Source organism: Pseudophryne corroboree, chromosome 6, assembly GCF_028390025.1.
Source record: "Pseudophryne corroboree isolate aPseCor3 chromosome 6, aPseCor3.hap2, whole genome shotgun sequence".
In the NCBI taxonomy this organism is placed as follows: Eukaryota; Metazoa; Chordata; class Amphibia; order Anura; family Myobatrachidae; genus Pseudophryne; species Pseudophryne corroboree.
In genome coordinates, this window is record NC_086449.1 from 464,085,694 (window position 1) to 464,107,019 (window position 21,326).

Genomic DNA, 21,326 nt, shown 5'->3' on the forward strand with positions numbered 1-21,326 from the left:
CAGCTCCCCCGGACAGGGAGGCAGTGCTGGAGGCGATTCACAAGCTGTATTCTCAGCAGGTGATAATCAAGGTACCCCTCCTTCAACAAGGACGGGGTTACTATTCCACAATGTTTGTGGTACCGAAACCGGACGGTTCGGTGAGACCCATTTTAAATTTAAAATCCTTGAACACTTATATAAGAAGGTTCAAGTTCAAGATGGAATCGCTCAGGGCGGTGATTGCAAGCCTGGACGAGGGGGATTCCATGGTATCACTGGACATCAAGGATGCTTACCTGCATGTCCCCATTTACCCTCCTCACCAGGAGTACCTCAGATTTGTGGTACAGGACTGTCATTACCAATTCCAGACGTTGCCGTTTGGTCTGTCCACGGCACCGAGGGTATTTACCAAGGTAATGGCCGAAATGATGATACTCCTTCGGAGAAAGGGAGTTTTAATTATCCCGTACTTGGACGATCTCCTTATAAAGGCGAGGTCCAGGGAACAGTTGTTGTTCGGTGTAGCACTAGCTCGGGAAGTGTTACAACAGCACGGCTGGATCCTGAATATTCCAAAGTTGCAGCTGGTTCCTACAATGCGTCTACTGTTCCTGGGGATGGTTCTGGACACAGAACAGAAAAAAGTATTTCTCCCGGAGGAGAAGGCCAAGGAGTTGTCATCTCTAGTCAGAGACCTCCTAAAACCAAAACAGGTGTCGGTGCACCACTGCACGCGAGTCCTGGGAAAGATGGTGGCTTCTTACGAAGCAATTCCATTCGGAAGGTTCCATGCAAGGATCTTTCAGTGGGATCGGTTGGACAAGTGGTCCGGATCGCATCTTCAGATGCATCGGCTGATGACCCTGTCTCCAAGGACCAGGGTGTTGCTGTTGTGGTGGCTGCAGAGTGCTCATCTTCTAGAGGGCCGCAGATTCGGCATACAGGACTGGGTCCTGGTGACCACGGATGCCAGCCTTCGAGGTTGGGGGGCAGTCACACAGGGAAGAAACTTCCAGGGACTATGGACAAGTCAGGAGACTTCCCTACACATAAATATTCTGGAACTAAGGGCCATTTACAATGCCCTAAGTCAGGCAAAACCCCTGCTTCAAAACCAGCCGGTACTGATCCAGTCAGACAACATCACGGCGGTCGTCCATGTAAACCGACAGGGCGGCACGAGAAGCAGGACGGCGATGGCAGAAGCCACAAGGATTCTCCGATGGGCGGAAAATCATGTGTCAGCAGTGTTCATTCCCGGAGTGGACAACTGGGAAGCAGAGTTTCTCAGCAGACACGACCTCCACCCGGGAGAGTGGGGACTTCATCCAGAAGTCTTCCAAATGATTGTACACCGGTGGGAAAGGCCACAGGTGGACATGATGGCGTCCCGCCTCAACAAAAAGCTAAAAAGATATTGCGCCAGGTCAAGGGACCCTCAGGCGATAGCTGTGGACGCTCTGGTAACACCGTGGGTGTACCGGTCGGTGTATGTGTTCCCTCCTCTTCCTCTTATACCCAAGGTACTGAGACTAATAAGAAGGAGAGGAGTAAGAACTATACTCATTGTTCCGGATTGGCCAAGAAGAGTTTGGTACCCAGAACTTCAAGAAATGATCTCAGAGGACCCATGGCCTCTGCCGCTCAGACAGGACCTGCTGCAGCAGGGGCCCTGTCTGTTCCAAGACTTACCGCGGCTGCGTTTGACGGCATGGCGGTTGAACGCCGGATTCTGAAGGAAAAGGGCATTCCGGAGGAAGTTATCCCTACGCTTATTAAAGCTAGGAAAGAAGTGACCGCAAACCATTATCACCGCATATGGCGGAAATATGTTGCGTGGTGTGAGGCCAGGAAGGCCCCAACAGAGGAATTTCAGCTAGGTCGATTTCTACACTTCCTACAGTCAGGGGTGACTTTGGGCCTCAAATTGGGTTCCATTAAGGTCCAGATTTCGGCTCTATCGATTTTCTTCCAAAAAGAACTGGCTTCACTACCTGAAGTTCAGACATTTGTTAAGGGAGTGCTGCATATTCAGCCCCCTTTTGTGCCCCCAGTGGCACCTTGGGATCTCAACGTGGTGTTGGATTTCCTAAAGTCGCATTGGTTTGAACCACTTAAAACCATGGAACTAAAATATCTCACATGGAAAGTGGTCATGCTGTTGGCCTTGGCTTCGGCCAGGCGTGTGTCAGAATTGGCGGCTTTGTCTTGTAAAAGCCCTTATCTGATTTTCCATATGGATAGGGCGGAATTGAGGACTCGTCCCCAATTTCTCCCAAAGGTGGTTTCAGCGTTTCATTTGAACCAGCCTATTGTGGTGCCTGCGGCTACTCGTGACTTGGAGGACTCCAAGTTGCTGGACGTAGTCCGGGCCCTAAAAATCTATGTTTCCAGGACAGCTGGAGTCAGAAAGACTGACTCGCTATTTATCCTGCATGCGCCCAACAAGTTGGGTGCGCCTGCTTCAAAGCAGACTATTGCTCGCTGGATCTGTAGCACGATTCAACTTGCACATTCTGCGGCTGGACTGCCGCATCCTAAATCTGTAAAAGCCCATTCCACGAGGAAGGTGGGCTCTTCTTGGGCGGCTGCCCGAGAGGTCTCGGCTTTACAACTTTGCCGAGCAGCTACTTGGTCGGGGTCAAACACATTTGCTAAATTCTACAAGTTTGATACCCTGGCTGAGGAGGACCTAGAGTTCGCTCATTCGGTGCTGCAGAGTCAGCCGCACTCTCCCGCCCGTTTGGGAGCTTTGGTATAATCCCCATGGTCCTTACGGAGTTCCCAGCATCCACTAGGACGTCAGAGAAAATAAGATTATACTCACCGGTAAATCTATTTCTCGTAGTCCGTAGTGGATGCTGGGCGCCCGTCCCAAGTGCGGATTGTCTGCAATACTTGTATATAGTTATTGTTTAACTAAAGGGTTATTGTTGAGCCATCTGAGAGGCTCAGTTATATTTCATATTGTTAACTGGGTATAGTATCACGAGTTATACGGTGTGATTGGTGTGGCTGGTGTGAGTTACCCGGGATTCAAAATCCTTTCCTTATTGTGTCAGCTCTTCCGGGCACAGTATCCTAACTGAGGTCTGGAGGAGGGTCATAGAGGGAGGTGCCAGTGCACACCAGGTAGTCCTAAAGCTTTCTTTAGTTGTGCCCAGTCTCCTGCGGAGCCGCTATTCCCCATGGTCCTTACGGAGTTCCCAGCATCCACTACGGACTACGAGAAATAGATTTACCGGTGAGTAAAATCTTATTTTCTCTAACGTCCTAGAGGGAATAGACGGGCTCCGCAGGAGACATGGGCACTTTAAGAAAGACTTTAGACTCTGGGTGTGCACTGGCTCCTCCCTCTATGCCCCTCCTCCAGACCTCAGTTTTTAGACTGTGCCCAGAAGAGATGGGTGCACTGCAGGGAGCTCTCCTGAGTTTCCTGCTAAGAAAGCATATTTGTTAGGTTTTTTCTTATTTTCAGGGAGCACTGCTGGCAACAGACTCCCTGCATCGAGGGACTGAGGAGAGAGGAGTAGACCTACTTAAATGATAAGCTCTGCTTCTCGGCTACTGGACACCATTAGCTCCAGAGAGGTGGAACACAGGTTCGTCCTGGGCGTTCATCCCAGAGCCACGCCGCCGTTCTCCTCACAGAGCCGGAAGAAAGAAGACTCTGAGGCGGCAGAAGCCTTTCGGGTGCTTCACTGAGGTAACGCATAGCACTGCAGCTGTGCGCCATTGCTCCCATACACCTCACACACTCCGGTCACTGTAAGGGTGCAGGGCGCAGGGGGGGCGCCCTGGGCAGCAATGAATACCTCTCCCTATGGCAAAATGACCTATATACATGTATAGGTGGGCACTGTACATGTATATAAAAGAGCCCCCGCCATGTTTTACAAAGTTTGAGCGGGACAGTAGCCCACCGCCGAGAAGGCGGGGCTTCTCCCTCAGCACTCACCAGCGCCATTTTCTCTCCACAGCACCACTGAGAGGAAGCTCCCCGTACTCTCCCCTGCTTGACACACGGTGAAAGAGGGTTTTAAAGTAGAGGGGGGGGGGGCACATAATTGGCGATTATACATTACAGCAGCGCTACTGGGTAAACATTCTGTGTTTTTCTCCGGGGTCATATAGCGCTGGGGTGTGTGCTGGCATACTCTCTCTCTCTGTCTCTCCAAAGGGCCTAAAGGGGAACCTGTCTTCAGAAAAGAGTTTCCCTGTATGTGTGGAGTGTGTCGGTACGCGTGTGTCGACATGTTTGCCGATGAAGGCTCACCTAAGGAGGAGGGGGAGTGCATGAATGTCAGGTCGCCGACACCGGACTGGATGGATATGTGGAATGTCTTGAATGCTAATGTAAATTTATTGCATAAGACATTAGACAAGACTGAGGCTAGGGATCTGTCAGGTAGTCAGACCATGCCTGTCCCAGTGGCATCGGGACCTTCTGGGTCTCAGAAACGCACATTATCCCAGATCACTGACACAGATACCGACACGGATTCAGATTCCAGTGTCGACTATGAGGATGCAAAATTACAGCCAAAAGTGGCTAAAGGTATTCGTTACATGATCATTGCTATTAAAGAGGTTTTGCATATTACTGAGGAACCCCCTGTCCCTGACACGAGGGTACACATGTATAAAGAGAAAAAGCCTGAGATCACCTTTCCGTCCTCATTTGAGCTAAGCGAATTGTGCGAAAAGGCTTGGGAATCTCCAGACAGGAGACTACAAGTTCCCAAAAGGATTCTTATGGCGTATCCCTTCCCACAAAAGGACAGGATACAATGGGAATCTTCGCCTAAAGTAGACAAGGCGTTGACACGCTTATCCAAGAAGGTGGCACTGCCTTCCCAGGATACTGCTACCCTCAAGGATCCTGCGGATCGTAAGCAGGAAGTTACCATGAAGTACATTTACACATATTCTGGTACTACTGTTAGGCCGGCTATGGCATCGGCCTGGGTTTGTAGTGCTGTCGCAGCATGGACAGATTCCTTGTCTACGGAGATTGAGACCCTAGATAAGGATACCATATCAAGGATGCTGCGTTATATGTGATCCGGTCTGAAGATCGACAGTATCTAGGTCGACAATGTTTAGGTCGACCACTATAGGTCGACAGTCACTAGGTCGACATGGATGGAAGGTCGACAGGGTTTCTAGGTCGACATGTGCTAGGTCGACAGGTCTAAAGGTCGACATGAGTTTTAAAAAAAAATTTTTTTTTGAATTTATCATACTTAACGATCCACGTGGACTACGATTGGAACGGTAATCTGTGCCGAGCGAAGCGGTAGCGGAGCGAAGGCACCATGCCCGAACATGGCGAGCGAAGCGGTGCACTAATTTGGGATCCCGGTCACTCTACGAAGAAAACAACACCAAAAAAAAAAAAAAAAAATCCTCATGTCGACCTTTAGACCTGTCGACCTAGCACATGTCGACCAAGAAACCCTGTCGACCTTCCATCCATGTCGACCTAGTGACTGTCGACCTATAGTGGTCGACCTAAACATTGTCGACCTAGATACTGTCGATTTGATGAACCACACCCTATATGAGGGATGCTCAGAGACATTTGTTTACTAAGCTCCAGAATAAATGCTATGTCTATTTCTGCTAGGCGACTCTTGTGGACCCGACAATGGACGGGGGATGCCGACTCAAAGCGGCATATGGAGTCGTTGCCTTACAAGGGGGAGGAGTTGTTTGGAGAAGGCCTCTCGGACCTTGTCTCTACTGCTACGGCTGGTAAATCGAATTTTTTACCTTATGTTCCCCCACAACATATTAAAAAGGCACCTCATTACCAAATGCAGTCCTTTCGTTGAAATAAAAGCAAAAAGGTACGGGGATCGTCCTTTCTTGCCACAGAGGTCAAGGCAAGGGAAAAAAGCTGCACACAGCTAGCTCCCAGGAGCAGAAGTCCTCCCCTACGTCTGCAAAATCCACCGCATGACGCTGGGGCTTCCCTGGGGGGGGTCAGCTCAAGTGGGGGCACGTCTTCGATTTTTCAGCCACGTCTGGGTTCACTCACAGGTGGATCCCTGGGCAATAGAGATTGTTTCTCAGGGATACAGGCTGGAATTCGAAGAGATGCCTCCTCGACGGTTTTTCAAATAGTCTCTGCCAGCTTCTCCGTCAGAAAAGGAGTTAGTGTTAACTGCAATTCAAAAATTGTATCTGCAACAGGTGATAATCAAGGTTCCTCTTCTCCAGCAAGGAAAGGGGTATTACTTAACCCTGTTTGTGGTTCCGAAACCGGACGGTTCGGTCAGACCCATTTTGAATCTGAAATCCCTGAACCTGTACTTGAAAAAGTTCAAGTTCAAGATGGAATCTCTCAGAGCGGTCATTGCCAGCCTGGAGGGGGGGGGATTGGATGGTTTTCCTGGACATAAAGGATGCTTACCATCATGTTCCGATTTTTATTCCTCACCAGGCGTTCCTGAGATTTGCGGTACAGGACTGTCATTACCAATTTCAGACGTTGCCGTTTGGGCTTTCCACGGCCCCGAGAATTTTCACCAAGGTAATGGCGGAAATGATGGTGCTCCTGCGCAAGCAGGGTGTCACAATTATCCCATACTTGGACGATCTCCTCGTAAAGGCGAGATCTCGAGAGAAGTTACTGGACAGCGTGTCACTGTCTGAGAGGACGTTGCAACAGCACGGCTGGATTCTCAATATTCCGAAGTCCCAGCTGGTTCCTACAACGCGTCTGACCTTTTTGGGCCTGATTCTGGACACAGAACAGAAAAAGGTTTTTCTTCCGATGTAAAAGGCTCAGGAGCTCATAGCTCTGGTCAGGAACCTATTAATGCCAAAAAAGGTTTCAGTGCTTCACTGCACACGTGTCCTGGGGAAGATGGTGGCATCGTACAAGGCCATCCCCTTCAGCAGGTTCCATGCGAGGACTTTTCAATGGGACCTACTGGACAAATGGTCCGGGTCTTATTTACAATGCATCAAATGATCACCCTGTCTCCCAGAGCCAGGATATCTCTCCTGTGGTGGCTGCACAGTGCTCACCTCCTGGAAGGCCGCAGGTTCGGCATTCAGGACTGGATCCTGGTGACCACGGACGCAAGCCTCCGAGGTTGGGGAGCAGTCACACTGGGAAGAAATTTCCAAGGTCTCTGGTCAACTCTAGAGACTTGTCTCCACATCAACGTCCTGGAGTTGAGGGCCATATACAATGGCCTACGTCAAGCGGAGGCATTACTTCGGGACAAACCGGTTCTGATTCAGTCGGACAATGTCACAGCAGTGGCTCATGTAAACCGCCAAGGCGGCACAAGGAGCAGAGTGGCCATGGCAGAAGCAACCAGGATTTTTCGCTGGGCGGAGAATCATGTAAGCGCACTGTCGGCAGTGTTCATCCCGGGGGTGGACAACTGGGAAGCGGACTTCCTCAGCAGACACGACCTGCATCCGGGAGAGTGGGGACTTCATCACGAAGTCTTCGCACAGAACGCGGGTCGGTGGGGACTGCGTCAGATAGACATGATGGCGTCCCGTCTCAACAAACCGCTAAAGCGATATTGCGCCAGGTCAAGAGACCCTCAGGCGGTAGCTGTAGATGCTCTGGTGACACCATAGGTGTTCAGATCGGTCTATGTGTTCCCTCCTTTGCCTCTCATACCCAAGGTGTTGAGAATAATAAGGCAAAGAAGAGTGAGAACAATCCTCATTGTTCCAGATTGGCCACGAAGGACTTGGTATCCGGATCTGCAAGAGTTGCTCACAGAAGATCCGTGGCCTCTTCCTCTAAGGCAGGACCTACTGCAACAGGGGCCCTGTCTGTTCCCAGACTTACCGCGGCTGCGTTTGATGGCATGACAGTTGAACGCCGGATCCTAGCGGAAAAAGGTATTCCGGAGGAGGTCATTCCTACCCTGATTAAGGCTAGGAAGGACGTGACATAGAAACTTTATCACCGCATATGGCGAAAATGTTTCTTGGTGTGAGGCCAGGACTGCGCCTACGGAGGAGTTCTATTTGGGCCGTTTACTTCACTTCCTTCAAACAGGAGTGAATTTGGGCCTAAAATTAGGAACCATAAAGGTTCAAATTTCGGCTCGTCCATTTTCTTTCAGAAAGAATAGGCTTCTCTTCCTGAAGTACAGACATTTGTGAAGGGAGTGCTGCATATTCAGCCTCCTTTTTTTTAACTCCGGTGGCACCTTGGGATCTTAACGTGGTATTAAGTTTCCTCAAGTCACCTTGGTTTGAACCACTCACCCTATCTGGTTTTTCACGTGGATAGGGCAGAATTGAGAACTCGTCCTCAATTCCTGCCTAAAGTGGTCTCATCTTTTCATATGAACCAACCTATTGTCGTGCCTGTGGCTACGCGAGACTTGGAGGATTCCGAGTCACTTGATGTGGTCAGGGCTTTGAAGATTTATGTGGCCAGAACAGCTAGGGTCAGGAAGACAGAGGCACTGTTTATCCTGTATGCAGCCTATAAGGTTGGCGCACCTGCTTCAAAGCAGACTATTGCTCGCTGGATCTGAAACACGATTCAGCAAGCACATTCTTCGGCAGGATTGCCATTGCCAAAATCGGTAAAGGCCCATTCCACTAGGAAGGTGGGCTCTTCTTGGGCGGCTGCCCGAGGGGTCTCAGCATTACAGTTGTGCCGAGCAGCTACTTGGTCGGGATCAAACACCTTTGCAAGGTTCTATAAGTTTGATACCCTAGCTGAGGTGGACCTCCTATTTGCTCAATCGGTGCTGCAGAGTCATCCGCACTCTCCCGCCCGTTTGGGAGTTTTGGTATAATCCCCATGGTCCTTACGGAGTCCCAGCATCCTCTAGGACATTAGAGAAAATAAGATTTTACACTTACCGGTAAATCTATTTCTCGTAGTCCATAGAGGATGTTGGGCGCCCGTCCCAAGTGCGGACTTCTTCTGCATGACTTGTATATAGTTATTGCTTACATAAGGGTTATATTATAGTTCATCGGTTTGGACCGAGACTATGTTTGTTCATACTGTTAACTGGGTAGTTTATCACAAGTTATACGGTGTGGCTGGTATGAATACTGCCCTTGGATTAACAAAAATCCTTTCCTCGTACTGTCCATCACCTCTGGGCACAGTTTCTCTAACTGAGGTCTGGAGGAGGGGCATAGAGGGAGGAGTCAGTGCACACCCAGAGTCTAAAGTCTTTCTTAAAGTGCCCATGTCTCCTGCGGAGCCCGTCTATTTCCCATGGTCCTTACGGAGTCCCAGCATCCTCTACGGACTACGAGAAATAGATTTACCGGTAAGTGTAAAATCTTATTATTTATTACCATAGTATAGGCTTTCATTATACATGCCCAAAGTAACATTTTACAGAGTTTGGCTAGTTCAGAACTTTTTTAATGCATGCAACACATAACTGTTCTGTTTGTATTCATCTGATACTGTATTTGAAGTTTGCATATTGTGGGTTTTTTTTTGTTATATGTAACTTCGATTTTTCTATGTGAAAATCTATATACAATATGGAAGTGTAACCTGAGAATTCTACAATTTGCTTCAAATGCATTTTCAGGTCTACAGAATAGTTTTATATTTAAATGTCACTAATGCTGTATTTAAATTTTTTAGCACCACCACCGCCACCACCATCAAGGGGTGGGCCTCCACAACCTGCGTCACACAGCTCAGGGCCACCACCACCCCCTCCTCCAGCAAGGGGAAGTGTTCCTAAGCCACCACCACCGCCCTCCAGAGCTCCTATGGCTGCACCCCCACCGCCTCCACCTTTAAGACCTGGGTCCTCAGCACAGCCTCCACCTCCACCTTATCGAGTGCATCCTCCAGCACCACCAGGGCCTTCTTCATCTGCACCTTCAAGTCCACCACCACCGCCGCCTCCATTACCAGGATTTGGGGCACCCACACCGCCTCCACCTCCACCTGGTCCTCCTCCTCCTCCTGGTCCCCCACCTTTATCTGGCACAGCAGTAGACAGTGACCATCAGATTGCATCTTCTGGTGGCGGCAAAGCAGCTCTTCTAGAGCAGATTAGAGAAGGATCCCAGCTAAAGAAAGTAGACCATAAAGAAAACAGACCAGTGTCGTCTTCTGGACGAGATGCTCTGTTAGACCAAATACGACGAGGAAAAAAGTTAAAGTCTGTAAGTATCCACTGCAAATATTTCTATTGATCATGACTTCCTAAATGTTCTTAAAGATAATGATTTACCTCATGACTTTTATTTAGTGTCATTATTTTTCAGTTTATTTGGCATAGTACGTGAAGAGGCTATTTAAGTAGGACAATAGTGTGTTTTTTTTGTTTTGTTTTTTTGCATACTTGGTGGACAAATATTCCTTCCACTGTTTGAGAGGTGAGCAATAAGTTTCTGAATGCACAAAAAGTATTATTTTTACAAACCAAGGGCTCGATTCAATTCAGAGCAGATTGAATAGCGCCGGGTGTTAGCTCCCGGTACTATTCAGTTTAGTACAGTCATGTCTGAAAAGGCCAATTCTCGCTGGCTAAACAGGGTGTTTTGTTGCAAGAACAGTCATTCTCCAACTACGGTGCCTGCTGCGATGCTGTTTTTGGGCAGAAATCGGGGGTGCAAGAAGAAATCCTTTTGTCAGGCGTCACATCACGCTGAATAGCTCCGTGAGCTAACCACCGTCGCTATTCAGTATTTGCTAAAGGAATTTATGCAAAGTTGCATGCACTCAAACCACTTGGTGAATCGGCTTAAGCAGGTATGTCTTTTACATGCTGGATGTAGGTTTTCACTGCAGTTTCAAGTGACCAAAAACAAATCCCACGCATCTTGCGCTTGATTTGTGAGAACACAAAGACATCGCAGGGGGCAGGTCTGGACTGTATGGCTGATGACCAAGTCGATGCGTTCATGGGCCAGAAAATTCATCACTTTCCTAGACTTGGGGGCAGATGCATTGTCGTAATGGAGAAAAGCACTACGGCGCCTGGAAATGGCTTCCAGCACTTGCGGCAGGCATTGGTTGGCTATAATATAAGTAGCAGAGCGCTTGAATTATATGTGTGTATGCAAAACCTGTAAAAAGAAAAATTTCTATGTTTACAGCCCCTTCAGAGTTGTTTAAAAGTCCTTAACTCGTGTGAGTTAACGGGGTTCCAATTCGTTGCCGTCAGTGGTTAGGTTGGAGTAGAGGCAGGTACTCTCAACAGCTAACTCTCCCTAACACTCGTACCTGTATACGTGCGCCTCCCGGCTGATTCCCTTGCACGGCTTCTTCAGTTAGCTTGTCGGCGGCCAGTGATGAACTTACGTCCTTATATCTCTGTGGCTGGTGTATTAGTCGTGCGCTATCAACACGTTTCGGGAGCCATGCCCTTTCTCAAGTACCTTGGTTGGCATACCAGTTCACAGGTACAATGCACTGCTGCACTAGTGGTACAGTAGCTAGTCTTGGCCACAATAACAGCGAATGTCTGCTTGGCTATGTTGCCCTCACGCTGGAACTTCTGTGGCGGCACACCTCCAACTGGGCCAGCTGTTTGGTCTTAGGGTCCAATGTGTAAATCCTGGATTCATTGCCATGGATGATCTCCCAGACCAAGTTTGAAAGGCCACCATCAAACCTTGCCAGCATGTTGCGGCACTGAGTCACACAAGTCTCCTGCTCTCGAGTCAACTAATGGGGCACCCTGCATGCAGAAATCTTGCTCATGGTTCTTCCTCCCCAAAATCAGGTCACAGTCTGTCAAAAGCCTAATGCTGTCGCAGACCACTCTGATAGTTGTAGAAGATCATGGCACCTCTAGTGGTGTCTGTTGAGCTCCATAATGAGTTTGTGAAGAAAGTGAACATGCTGACTTCTTTAGTGTGCAGTGCTGCTTATATACAGCTATGTGCCTTGACATTTCACAAGAACTTTAGTCAGAGATTACAGTTCATAACCTATTATTGCACACCCCCAGTAAAATAACTCATCTTATATAGTACAAGGCTAGTGTCTTATTGCTAGTTTATACATCTGCCCAGGACCTCTGTCCCAGGGTCTAGCACTGTCCACCAGATTAGATACAAGAGCAGTAGTCTTTATATCTTGTGGGGGGTTTTTTCGTTTCCTTTTTTTCCAGTTTTTTTTTGTTTTTTGCTCCACTTTTTTTTTTTTTACTAGAGTTTGTTCATGCTGTTGCTCTGCTAGTGAATTCAGGAGCTCTTTTACATGCACATTCACTTGTTTTTCAAATATGTACATTATAAAAAAACTTTTACTAAAGTGCAGTTCATTCAAGGATGTGGGTTGTAAGTAATGGTAGGAATCTTTACACTAGTCAGTCTTTCTTTAGTCACATGAACTATATACAGATGGGTCCTCCGTTATCTTGGCTGGCTCAGGCGTTAGTCGTGATCGGGCATACACAGTGTGCTTAGTCATAGGGAGGCGCGCCTAGTCGTAGAGAGGCGCAGAGAGCGTTTGGCGTTACCTTTAAGTGTAATACCTGCGATCATCCACCAGTCGCATTTTTAAATCGCCATTGCACATGCGTGTGGTCTCCTCCATTAAAATACAATACCGAACTACATAGTAAGAACTACTTTACTGGTGCGTCTCATTACGCTACAATATGCTATAGTATGTCATACAGCATATTACAGTGTACAGACGTAAATACAGCAGTACAGTATATACAGATGCAAACAAACGTGATAAACCCACATTATAGTCCGTTGACGCTAGGAATGTGAGCGTCCAAGTCCCGTAGACAAATCAACAAATAAAACCGTATACAGACGCAAACGAATGTGTTAACGGTACAGTGTGGTCTATTGATGTTAAGGATATGTTAGCGTCCAAATCCCGTACCCATTACGGAATAATCAAAACCAATGGGCTTATGCATCTGTCATTCGGCGATGTGTCCGAGTGGTGAAGTGTTCCGCTTCCCATGCTTAAAGTCCCGGGTTCGATTCCCAAAGTGCGAGCGCATGTTAATTTTTTTCTTGACACCTTATTATATTCTTTTATTTTTGTATCTATTGTACTGTACTATACTTTCACATTCAATAGAAGTGTGCACACAAGTTTTACATAAAGCAGGGCAAAGCGGCAGGAGCGTCACAATACTCTAGCTAAAATACACAGGGGCGATAGGCGAGCTCTATGCACCTTACGATACACAGGACTCGATTGCATAGCAAGTTGACAAAATGGCTGCCGCCTGGGACCTCCCACATCGTGGCAGCCCTCACACATGGAGTGAGCGACGGCATAGATTTTGCAGGCTACTGGGCAAAGCTGAATGAGCATCTGAATACCCTAGCTAAAGTACATAGAGATAAGCGAGCTCTATGCATATTACGATACAGCGCTGTGTATTTTAAAGAGCGGAATGTGGCGCTCTTGCAGCTGTGTCTTGATTTATATAAAATCTATGTGCACACTTCTATTGAATGTGAAGGTATATTACTATAGAATACAAAAAAAGCTCATGTTCAAATGTACTGTACGCAGTGATCCCGTCCCGTTGGTTTTTATTGTAGGGGACTTGGACGCTCCTATTGGAAACTTCAGCAGATGAGAGAATTAATACTTTCTGCATAACATGGTATTTAGCCAAAACCTCCCCTCACCCCCATCCCGCTTCCCCATTCCCCCTGCTCATTTCACAGATAGGGTTACAATAAATTGACAACACAGTACTAATGTAGACAGTAAGTAAATGAAGAGCTGATAACAAGTGCAGACACAAGCTTGTGTCCCTTCTCATACAGTACAGCACAGATTCTCTAACCTCTAACATCGATGAACTACAGTATTGCTTGAACATAGTATTGCTCGAGCTTGTGCAGTTGTCATGAGCCGTCGTGTCCGAGTGGTGAGGTGTGACGCTTCCCATGCTAATTCTCACAGCGCGAATACATGTTTATTTTTTCTGACACTTTTTTTTTTTTGTAATCTATAGTAATATACCTTCACATTCTATAGAAGTGTTCACACAGATTTTACATAAATCAAGCCAGAGCTGCAGGAGCATCACATTCCGCTATGTAAAATACACAGCAGGGTATCATAATGTGCATAGAGCTCGCTTATCACTATCGCCCCTGTGTATCTTAGCTAGGGTATTAAGACGCTCCTTCAGCTTTACCCAGTAGCCTGCAAAACCTGTGCCGTCACTTGCTCCATGTGTGAGGGCTGCCACGAGGCGGGGGATCACAGGCGGCAGACATTTTTTTAACTTGCTATGCAATCGGTGTATCGTAATGTGCATACCCCTGTGTATTTTAACTAGGGTATTGTGAGGCTTCTGCAGCTTTGCCCTGCCTTATGTAAAACTTGTGTGCACACTTCTTTTGAATGTGAAAGAATGAATCAGAATTGTCAAAGATGAAAAAATGTATAAAGTATTAGGAAAAAATGAACATGCATTCGCACTTTGGGAATCAAACCTGGGACACTAAGCATAGGAAGTGGCACACTTCACCACTCGGACACATCGCCGAATGACAACTGCACAAGCTCATGTGTAAATGTACTGTAAGCAGTGAGCCCTTCCCATTGGTTTTTGTGTAGGGGACCGCTTCATCATACTGTATCCTTATCGTTAATGGACCATAGTTTGTAACAATTTCTACAGTATATCCTGATTTGCGTCTCTATAAACTACAGTATTGCGGATTCTGTCTGAGTCTGTATACACTAACACGGCAAAGGACAAATGTTTTAACACGTTCGTTTGCGTCTCTATAAACTTTTTTTTCTCTGCTCACTCCATCTGACCATTGGTCTGTGTGTGTGATGGACATTCGTCACTGACCATTTGCAAGAGCTTGTAGATCAATCCGCCGCTATTCGCTCTAAAGTACTGGATTAGTGGAGCATTAGCCACCCAGTGGTGCAGATGTGTATTGCATGCTGAGTATGTAGTCGTGCCTCAACGCGCAACCTAAGCTATCGCCTTGGCGTGACTAAACCTTCGTCTAGGCGCAGAAACAGCCAAGATAACGGAGGACCCATCTGTACGTATTTGTAACACCAGAATTCAGCCTAAATACACCAAAAAGCACTCTTAGATGCTGTACAAAGACTGTGGGCAGTATGTAATGCCACCCGAGTTCGGCAGCCATACAAAATGCCGGACAAAATTTTTTTTTTTTAAAGGGCAATCACTTACAAGGCAAAACCATGCCTTGTAAGTGATTGCCCTTTTAAAAAAAAAAGTCAGTTGACCGGCATCCCGCATGGCTGCTGAACTCGGGCGGTATTACATCCTGCCCTAATTGTCCACAGTGAAGTATGTTAAATACAGTTGAGCCTACTGATGAAATTGGTTCCAGAAATGACGCAAATGAATTTGTGGGCCACAGTGCAAAATTACAGTTTGTCATTGCAGAGCTAAGAACCAAGCAACCCTTGCCCTCTTGTTATATTTGGGTTCTGAAGAGCTTTTGGCCCAAGTGGTTGTGCTACTTGACTGCCATTAGCGATTGCTATATCCTGTAACATGCATTAGAAAATAAAAATGTGCTAGCCCAGCAGACATTCTTAGAAAAGAGTGCTATAACTAGGTTTAATTCCGGTTCCCCCTTTCATGCACTTGCTATCTGACTGGAAGGTGTTTTTATTTTAGGGCCCATAGTGCATTCTGCTGCAGGTGAAAAAGAGCAGAAAATATAAGGGCTTTATAAGACGTTGGAAAAATGCGGCATCTGTGTGTAAGAACATCTAAGAACACCTTGTCACCTAGCGGAAGTTAACGTATTTTCTCTTACCTAAGAAATTACAAGTCTGTCACTCAAAGATTGCATGCTCAACAGAATAAAACATCTGTAGTAAAAATTTTTTACATGTTTAAGTTCTATTTTTTTGACTGATGTGGATATGCTAGCTCATTGTTTATATGCATGAATTTATCTTCCAGCTACCAGATGAGGTAGAAGCAGTGGCACCTACAACCGCTCCTACCACAGGGATAGTGGGAGCCCTAATGGAAGTGATGCAGAAAAGGAGTAAAGCCATTCATTCCTCGGGTATGTACCGAGGGGAAAAGTAAATACTGTAGTTAGACAAATTAGTTGAACTGTTTTTCCTACTTTACTTGCTCAATTAGTATTTCAGGGTCCCGATGCTGACATTCAGTACTGCACAGGTTTCTCTGTAGCAGGAGAGATCAGACTTGGCCCCTGTAAGCAAAAATCTGCTACCGAGCTTAGGGGAAATTCACCTTTCACTTGGCTCTCTCCTGCTATATAGAGACCTAAGCCCAGGTACGCACCTGCATGATTTTTCATATTGGAATGACATATCGTGCAGTGTGTATGCACAGTTGCATGCTCCTGCGGGTCGCACATAATATTTTTGGATTGGCTGTGTTGCATGGCCAATCAGAAGATATTGTGTGTGAGGTGGTGCAGTCATATGGTACAGGATATTGTTTTGTCGTTCATTAAATCGCACAGTGTGTAAAGCCAATCTCGTATGGTCTGTGATGAAGGGAATTCGTCTTGACAATCCGCAAGATTGGCCGTTGTTTAAGTGTGTACCTGGCTTTAGAAGCGTGGGTGGCAAGTAATCCTAGCTGCTTAATACAAGAAGTGTAAAAGGCCAGATCAAAGTACTATTCCACTGAAGTGAGGACTCTTAAATAGTTGTTTAAAACTACTACTGTAGTGTTGTGCTAAACTGCTAGGAATTTTACACACCAGTCTCATGGATGTATCAAAGAGGTCATCGCTGATAGAACATCCAGCCAAATAAGTTCCAAGTCAGAGCATTAATAAGAGTAGCAATGGAGGACAGGCTGAGTACAGCAGTTGAGTAAAATGCACTTGTCACGTGTGGGGCATGATTGCTGCTGATACTAATCAATGGCCTAACGTACAAGCCCTGAAGAAATGTAAAACATTGCCTCATTTGATGAATTCTACATTGCCTCATTGTAGAGCCTGCAAAATATCATTACAGACGTGTGGTTACATTACTGTATAATAGCAAATACAAAGAGTAAATGTAGAAATAAATGTGCTTCACAGCAAGTTGCTTTTAAAATAAACAAAAACAGCAAAGTACAGTTCATAGGCCTAAGATGGGTCTTGCAATTTTCATTACTTTTTATGCTTTCCACTATGTAAAATAAGGTAACGAGGAAACCAAATATAGTGCAACTACAATGCATCCTTAAAAAGGCATCCTTAAAATTGCTTTGATACATCTCCCCGTAACACTTTTTAAAAACATGCTTGCTTTTGATTTTATTTTTGCAAGAATCTCGCACTCTTGGGGTAAATCAGAGTGATGTATGCCTTTTGTCCGCTGACGCATCATTTCAAGATAATCATCTTTTTCAGAATAGTAGGGAGCAATATTTTCAATGTCCGGTATCCATTACAAAGCAGCACCATTCAGTTACATGTAGTGGGGAATTTAATTAGATGCCATAATTTAATATGGAGGGGGGGCAAAGGGTGGTGGCCTCTGACATTAACAGCTGGGGCTATTCAATTACAGCACCTTTTTCTTACCAGTGAATCACCCTGCTAACACAATTTAACCCATAGAATTTGTGTTAAATTTCCAGACCTATGGGTTAAGACGTTTGCGGTACTTGCGATCATGCCATTTAACACCGCTTTTTTTTCAAGCCTACTTATTCCTTGTTAACTGCAGCCAGCATAGCGCTGTGCATTCATTTAGCCCGCAGTAAGTATTGCCCGTTACTTATATAGCACATTCCACAGTTCTTTACAGAGAATATTTGGTCATTCACATTAGTCCCTGTTGTATTTTAGCTTACAATGTACAGAGGTGTCCTCCTACATCCTCACTGCAGTCACGATAAACAGCCCTTCTAGTTGAGCCTAGTCTTTGGCGCGTTTAGTAATGCATTTTCAGTGTGCGACTGTATCTGTATACAAAAAATTACAGTTCATAAGGTGAATAAGAGGCATTCTGTGCAAAAAAAAATACGCCTGACGTCAGCAGAGCTGTCTAGGAACTGCCGACTCACTTACGCCAGGCATCTCATGGTGCATGGAGTATTGAGGCTAAATGTATAATAACACATCTGTATATTCCTTACCACATGTACACACACTGGTTCATTTTTGTCCAAAACCAATTAACCCACCGTTCTAATTTGCTACTATCTATCTGCTGCCTAAACAGTGCGTTCAAGCCTCTATATCAGATTTGTAATGAGCACCAAAAATGACTCTTAACACAACTACCCAGAAGGATAAAATACATTTTACATGGCTCACATGTTTTTAAGCTGATGTCTCATTTGGATCAGCTGAGCAGATCTGAGTAAACGAATTAGGCAGTGAGCTCCGCTGTACACATTGTGTACCTGGGGCATCAGCTCTAGCAGAGCAGAACCTACATGACCAACACATCTAAATCTTATTTGTGAGAGGCAGAAACCTAAAAGCGCAATATGTGAGGGTATTATATTGCAGATATGTAGCAAATCAGGTAACCATTGTGCTACAGTAGGTTCAGTAAAGGAAAACATTCCACTTTATCAGCATGTTTTAAACAGTTATTTTCCTACCAATTAGTTGTTTCAAAGTCAAACCTCACAGATGCAGTATGTATTAAGGTTTATTAGGAGAAGTAAATGGTTGAACATGAAGATATGGCCCTTTATCCAGAAGCCAGTGTTTTTACTCATAGAGGTGGTATCCAAATTGGGGGAAATGTTCTTTTATAGCATTGTATGGATTGAATAATTGTCTGAAATAGGCATGAGATAATCTCTGAAAGGTTCCTCCACCTCAAATTATTATAATCAGAGATGATAGATATATTTACAGGAATATTTACCAAGAGCAACACCTATGTCTCAAATTTCCTCTACCACCTAATTCATAATGACATTAGAGCTCTTGAAATGGAATTGTAATACCCCATTCAGACATCAGACCTGGGAAATTGGCAGGTCTAGCATGGCGGAAGTTCCCGTGTCTACTTCGTGACCTTGGTCAGAGCAGGGTTGCGGACTCGGCACTAAAGGTGCTCATACGCTAGTGTGATTTTGTCCAATTTCATCCGATTTCGATGCATCGAGGCCAAGAAATCGGATGAAAAGTGGCAAATCTCAGGTGAATCAGATCCGATGCTCTGTCCCATGCTCGTCGGATAGGAGCCTGTGGATCGCAGAGGCTGTACTATAGATTTCTCTGAGGCAGCGGCCTTTGACAGCCTTTGCTGGGATTGCATACAATACATTGTATGCAAAAGGACTGCATATGATGTATCTTATGCGATCCTGCCGCCCGGGAGGCTGCCGTGCAGTCCAAGGGCAACATATGCGATTTTCCCCTTTGGAGAAGTCGTATTAGTGTATGGCCACCTTAAGTCCTGAGTTGTTTGCATTATGACCTACCTAAATCCTGGGTTGATGCTCATTCACTCTCAAAAACCCGGGATTTTGAAGTGGGTGTGAAAAGGGTTTTAGACAAATTCTAATCTCAAAAATGTTTAGATCAACCCTTCAGAGCATGTATAAATCACATTTTTTGTTAATAAATCCCAAATTGTTTGCAAATACCCCATTTATGTTATAGGTAAATATTACTGATTTAACTGTGGCAATTGGATATCAACGGCTTCTAGTTGTAATTATATTTGTACAGTACTTTAGATTAATTAGGTGGTAACCTTTATCCAAATACAGGTTGAGTATCCCATATCCAAATATTCCGAAATACGGAAATTTTTGAATGAGACGGAGATAGTGAAACCTTTGTTTTCTGATGGCTCAGTGTACACAAACTTTGTTTAATACACAGTTATAAAAAATATTGTATTAATTGAACTTCACGCTGTGTGTATAAGGTGTATATGAAACATAAATGAATTGTGTGAATGTACACACACTTTTTTTAATGCACAAAGTTATTAAAAATATTGGCTAAAATGACCTTCAGGCTGTGTGTATAAGGTGTATATGAAACATAAATGCATTCTGTGCTTAGACTTAGGTCCCATCGCCATGATATCTCATTATGATATGCAATTATTCCTAACTACGGAAAAAGACGATATCCAAAATACTTCTGGTCCCAAGCATTTTGCATAAGGGATACTCAACCTGTATATCCACAATACAAATGTGGTAATTATTTAAACACCAGGAAATCTATATATGTATAAAGGAAATTGTGGTTAATTATACGAATGCAACACTCATATCTTGCCTAATTACACCAGGTAACATTCACATGATATAGTCTCATTACCACAGCAACAGAAATCAACGGGGAAGCCTTGCAGTATCTCTGCAGAGATATTTTGAATTAATAACCAAATAGATGCAGCAGTTGGTATTTATTATACACAAAACACTTTAGTTTTTTATTGCATTCTAATAATGGAAACATAGGAGCTGATATGGAGAACATAGCAACTTTTAACCACATATTTTACAATCTTTATATACGCTCTAATATATATCTGGTTTTTATGATCTGATTAAATAAAGTATGTTTTAATACCTTCTTTGTGCACCACCAAATAGAATATTTTTCTGCCTTTGCTTGTATCAATTTTTAACTATCAGTGCTAGCATGTATTATAAAAATAGCATATATATTTTCAGTATATAACGGGCCCAAATAGATAGAATAATCAATGAAATTCCAGTATAGTTGGTCAACATTTTGTATACTTTTTGCTTTTAAGGACTAACCAACAGAAAAAAAGGCTACCCAAAGTGCAACAGTGACCTTTCCTGTGATGGGGAAAGCGTAACTCATTCTGCACATGACCAGCTATAGGTTTGCCCTGCACACCAATTTTTGAAAAACCTTATATAACAGTCTAGGTCAGAGGTTCTGAAATGCAGTCCTCAGGGACCCCAACGGTCCAGGCTTTCGGTATATCCATAGCTCAGCACAGTTGGTTACTGAGGTGCTAGTTAAGTCGCCTGTGGCCAAGCATGGATAAACTTAAAACCTGGACAGTAGGGGTGCCTTGAGGACCGCGTTTGAGAACTTCTGTTCTACCAAGAAGCAGGCATGTTAGTGGGGTCAGACTGAAAACAGTGGAAACAATGTTACTGCTTGGATGTGTATAGCAGTGAAAGTGTTAAAACATGGATTTTATAGTTATTACATTAATTTAGCATTGAATGTATGAATGAATTACAGTATTTTTTTATGTACTTTGGAAGTCTAAAAATTGTTTCCCTGACTCTTTATGTTAAGCTGAAATGCAAAGAAATGAACGATTCAGCGCATTAAAATGTTGAGAGCAGCATAGAGTATTTTCATTGGACAAGTGTGTGTATAAGTTATGACCAGGTTGCACGATATGGGAAGGAAATGAGAGCAAGGACATGCCACAGGTTTGGTAACCATTTAGGCAGTAACCA

The 21,326-nt window shown here is 44.9% G+C and overlaps 1 protein-coding gene across 2 annotated transcripts in view; it reads left to right on the plus strand.

Annotated features, from left to right (window-relative positions):
- WASL (WASP like actin nucleation promoting factor) overlaps window positions 1-21,326 on the plus strand; it is a 181,926-nt gene that overhangs the window by 149,331 nt on the left and 11,269 nt on the right. For both annotated transcript variants that reach the window (XM_063927171.1, XM_063927172.1), the window contains 2 exons: window positions 9,596-10,128; window positions 15,873-15,981. In XM_063927171.1, coding sequence (XP_063783241.1) covers window positions 9,596-10,128; window positions 15,873-15,981 — 642 coding nt within the window. The remainder of the gene's footprint in view (window positions 1-9,595; window positions 10,129-15,872; window positions 15,982-21,326) is intronic.